The following is a 5,000-nucleotide window of genomic DNA, read 5'->3' as shown; positions in this document are numbered from 1 at the left end:
TCCCTTTCCTATCCACACCCTCATCCTCTTCCCTTACATCCACACCCAACCTTCCCCACACAATAAAAAAATCCTTCTCCCTTCTACAGCCAACCCATCCCCATCCCCACATACTCTTCACCCTTCCCCTACATCCATCCCCACCCCCACCCCAACACCCACGTCCCATCCATCTTCCCCTACAACCGCGCCCCCCCCTCCCCACAGCCCATCCCCCCCACCTCGACGCCTACACCTACAGCCCATCCACCCTCCCCCCTACATCCACCACCATCCCCACAACTCATCCACCCTCACCCCCACAGCCAATCCATCCCCACTCCTACATTTACAGCTCATCCCCGTTCCCCACCACAACCTCCATCCCCACAGCCCATCCATCTCTTCCCTACATCCACATCAACCCTGACCCCCACCCCCACAGCCCATCCCCCTTCCCCACAGGCCCTACATCCACCCACCCCACAGCCCCCCCCCCCCCCCCCCCCCAACAAACCACCACGCATCCCCTCGCACCTCCACTAAACACTTTATCCGGGGCATTTCCATCCCTTAATTAGGCACCGTAAGGCCGATGCTCACAAGCTATTACTCTCACCAATGACCCTTAATCACATCTCGTGCTAAAGATCATTAGGAGAGTCATTAGGGCCACTTCCTTGCCTCTGTGTCAAAAAAATAGGTATTTGTAGCGCCTGTCATTTATTTCGAGCGTTGTTGGTACTATTGGTACTGCTGGTATTTCCTGTTGTTACTCGTGGCACTGATGGCACGGACTTCCGACGGACACTTCTGGCACTGTTGGTATTTTCCAAAGGGCAGCGTTGGTACTTTCGACTGGCACTGTTGGGACTGTCGGTATTTCGAGAGGAGTGTTGGTAATTCCAATTGGTACTGTTAGCACTTCCGAATAACATTTTTGGCACTGATTGCACTTCCGATTGGCACTGTTGGTACTCCTGATTAGAACTGTCACTGTTCGTACACCTGATTAGAAATGGCACTGTTGGTACTCCTGATTGGAACTGTCACTGTTGGTACTCCTGATAAGAATTGTCATTCTTGTTACTCCTGATTAGAACTGTCACTGTTGGCACTCCTGATTAGAATTGTCACTCTTTGTACTCCTGATTGGTACTGTTGGTACGTTTGACACTCTCCTTCCAACGAACACTGTTGATTAAATCCCTGGCACCTTAGAACACACAGGACGATGCCACAAATAGTTTCATCTTGATAACTAAGAAGGATTAAGGATAAAAACAATGAATAAGACGGTATAAATCCTCTTAGCCAGATTAAAACAAGATTTTGTTGTTTGTCACATTTCTCTCTCTCTTTCTCTCCTTCTCCCTCTTTCTCTCCTTCTCCCTCTCTCACCCTCTCCCTCTCCCTCCCCCTCTCCCTCTCCCTTTCTCTTCATTTACCACATATTACCAAAAGTTATCACAACCATGCAACGCAACACACCCAGTGGCAACACTGGCTGCGACGCTGCAAAGTGGCACTACATTTAAACATTCACTTTGATGTCATTCTTTGTCACGCTGTTTGTTGCACCGTCGCTAGGCAAAGCAAGTACATCAAGCACTTGTTTCTGCAATTGCTTTAATTAACAGAAACAAATGAGGCTGTACGTCACCCAGGCATAGATTCGGGCGTGTGGGTGTCCTGTGCGCCTACTGCCAATGGGCGCGGAAGGGAAAGGTGGAGAGAGATAGAAGAGGGAAAGGTGAGATAAAGAGAGGGGATGGAGAACGGGCAAAAGGAGAGGTAGAGATAGGGGAAAGGAAGGTGGGGGAGAAAGAAGGAGAAGAAGTACAAGGTACAAGGGAAAAGCAAAAGAGGAAGACGAAACAAGGAATAGGAAATGGAACAGATAAAGGTTAGAGGGAGAGAATGCGCAAGAGGAGAATGAGGAGGAGGAGGGACAAGAAGAGGAGAGGGGATGGAGATGAAAGAGGAGACGAATAAAAGATGAACAAGGGGAAGAAAACAAAATCGTTGGCTCTACCGACTAGCTTTCAGTTTTTTTCTCCGGTGCTGACAACACGAATTCCTGCATCGGGACATATTATTTGCAAATTAACACTTGCTGGCAATGCCACTTTGCCACTTAACCCTGGCCCAATCCTGTCACCTTCGCCCAGAATGCAAACTTCATCATCAAGCTGGCACTGAGTTCAATTCCTTTGGCACTGTCAGACTGGCACTGGTTCTCGACCGTGATATTCAGCTAGCCCCGAGTATCGCCCTCGCAATGCTGATACATTCTCGCATTCAGAATCCTGCGCTGAATAGGATCTCCGGCGACGAACTGCCACACTTCCCTTCTAATTCAGGTCGTTTCTGTAGTCGCAGGAATGTTCTCGAAGGGGAGAGGGGGGCACTGTTTATTTTTTCCCGTGGCACTGCGCTTTGCTTTATCCTTGGTGCCATCTTTTCCGCGATATTTTGTTGTCGCCTTGGCGCTTTTACTCTCATTTTTTCATTTCTTCTTGTCTGCATAGCTGTCTGTCTGTCTGTCTGTCTGTCTGTCTGTCTGTCTGTCTGTCTGTCTCTCTCTCTCTCTCTCTCTCTCGCCGCCTCAAACAATCCACTATGTAAACTGCAAACTGTGACGGTCGCTTCAAACGTACATCCATTTTCACTGAACTTCGCTGTCAAAGCACTGTTTGTGTTCCCGTCACCAACATCATCAGATCGCATCCATCTCCGCTTTTTGAGGGCGGTGATCGTCTGTGTTCTTAAGGCGCTGCATATTTCCCGCGACAAGCCTCTTTCAACACGGGTTAATATATTGTAGGAAGAGTGTGGAAGATACATATGTACACGGGTCGTGCATATGTACACGCGTACATGCATACAAAAGTACCGTACACACACACGTACACACACACACACACACACACACACGCAGAGAGAGAGAGAGAGAGAGAGAGAGAGAGAGAGAGAGAGAGAGAGAGAGAGAGAGAAAGAGAGAGAGGGAGAGAGAGAGAGAGAGAGAGAGAGAGACAGAGAGAGAGAGAGAGAGACAGAGAGAGAGAGAGAGACGACAGAGAGAGAGAGAGAGAGACAGAGAGAGAGAGAGAGAGAGAGAGAGAGAGAGAGAGAGAGAGAGAGAGAGAGAGAGAGAGAGAGAGAGAGAGAGAGAGAGAGAGAGAGAGAGAGAGAGAGAGAGAGAGAGAGAGAGAGAGAGAAAGAGAGAGAGGGAGAGAGAGAGAAAGGTGTGTGTGTGTGTGTGAATATATATACAAGCATGTGTACAGATGCCATACCAAAAAATAAGCAGATCAAAACATGCCATTCTGCCAAACAACTGTTCTTTACACACCAATCATTCATGCCCATTATCTGATCATGCAATAAATCCCGTCACGCTCATCAGGAACATACGCGACTTCCAATGCAAACCAAAATAAAGTTCGTCACGCTTTTAAGTCACACAAATGAACTCATTCCCTCGAACACATGCAGTCACGCTTCGAGACGCGGGCGAGGGAGGGATATTTGGACAGACCGCCCCTTTCACGACCTGTCACGCGCAACGAGAATTAATGGCCGAGAATATGCCAGAAAAAAGGGGGCTGTGTGATGTCATGCTTGGGCTCAAAGGCGTCACTATCCTTGGAAACATCCGATGTTCCTCTGACGGGCTTGCAACACCTCCCTCGTTCATCACAAGCACCCCTCCCCCGCCACTACAAAAGCACAAACAAACACACCTGCTCGCACATAAACAAACAAACCCCCCCCACCCCTCCCTTCCCCCCCCCCTGCCCGTAGCTCACCCCCCGCCCGCCTCCCCCTCCCCTCACACGCCCCCACGCCCACCGAACTCACCTGAACTCTCGTAGCCCGAATCATTTCTGTCATGTCTGGCGGCGGCGTGGACGAAGCGGCCAGTGCGGCTCGCGTAGCTCTTGGGCTGCTGCTCCTCTGACGCTGCGGCGCCCCACGGCTCCTCCGACAGCACGGGGGCGTCGGCGTGCTCCTCCTGCACGGGCCGGAACACCCGGGGTAAAGCGCTCAGCTCCTGACCCATGGGTTTCTCTCGCTCTCTCCGGGGATACTGGCGGGTTACGCTGTCCAGCTGGCGGCGGAGGCTGCTCAGGCGGTACATGGCCAACCGCTGGCCAACGCCTCCGTCTCCACCACGGGCGCGGGTGGTGGAGAACGCCGGGGGGAGGAGGTAGGGACGTGGGGGAGGAACGCGGGAGGAAAGAGAGGGGGGCGGGGGTGCAGAGGAAGACTGGGAGAGAATGAACTGCCGGGGAGGGGGCGGTTGGGGGGTGAAAGGACGGAGGAAGAGAGCTTGTTGTGTGTATGCGTACCTAAGGGGAGGGGGAGGGGAGGAGAGGGGGAGAAGCAGAAGAGGGAGAAGGAGGGGAGGACGGTAGAGGCTGAAGTAGAGAAGAGGGGAAGGGAGGAGGCCAAGCGTGTTTCTAATGAGGTGGAAACGAGGAGAGGACAGCAAGCACGTGGATTAGTAAAGGGTGGAAGAAAAGAAAATAGAACGACACGATAAAAGAAGAGAAAGGGATACGAATAGAAAAAAAAGTACAAAAATAGGGGTCAGTCCAGGAACAGAAACAATAACTATCAACCAAACGGAGATTGACAGTCCTTTAAAATCCTCGATAATCCAAAACGGACGACGGATAAAACGAATCGGAAAAAGGGGGATGTAAACAAAATCAAAATATCCTTCTATTCAATAAAACGCAACTTAATAAAGCAATTCACTCTACCAACAGCAGCTGTTGTTATTGGCACTCTCAAGCTTGGAGGAAAACTTGAGAGACAGTCTAGGTTACAAACAAGGGAAAAACGAGGGACGAAGGACACGCAGAGAGAGAGAGAGAGAGAGAGAGAGAGAGAGAGAGAGAGAGAGAGAGAGAGAGAGAGAGAGAAAGAAAGAAAGAAAGAAAGAAAGAAAGAAAGAAAGAAAGAAAGAGATAGGTAGATAGAGAAAGATAAATAGATAGATAGAGATAGAT

At 50.3% G+C, this 5,000-nt stretch overlaps 1 protein-coding gene across 10 annotated transcripts in view; it reads right to left on the bottom strand.

Annotated features, from left to right (window-relative positions):
• The window catches only part of Pka-C1 (Protein kinase, cAMP-dependent, catalytic subunit 1), an 865,648-nt gene that overhangs the window by 687,492 nt on the left and 173,156 nt on the right, over positions 1–5,000 (bottom strand). Inside the window, exon 1 of one of the 10 annotated variants that reach the window (XM_070144815.1) lies at positions 3,844–4,772. The exons of 4 other annotated variants lie outside the window; for them this stretch is intronic. In XM_070144815.1, the coding sequence (XP_070000916.1) occupies positions 3,844–4,123 (280 nt within the window). In that variant the 5' untranslated portion in view covers positions 4,124–4,772. Of the gene's footprint in view, positions 1–3,843; positions 4,773–5,000 lie in introns of those variants that run through there. 5 more of the 10 variants (XM_070144814.1, XM_070144813.1, XM_070144812.1 and 2 more) reach the window with 5 other exon arrangements.

Source organism: Penaeus vannamei, chromosome 32, assembly GCF_042767895.1.
Source record: "Penaeus vannamei isolate JL-2024 chromosome 32, ASM4276789v1, whole genome shotgun sequence".
NCBI classification, from domain to species: domain Eukaryota; kingdom Metazoa; phylum Arthropoda; class Malacostraca; order Decapoda; family Penaeidae; genus Penaeus; species Penaeus vannamei.
Note: the sequence above shows the minus strand (reverse complement) of the source record. Positions and strands in the feature narration are given on the sequence as shown.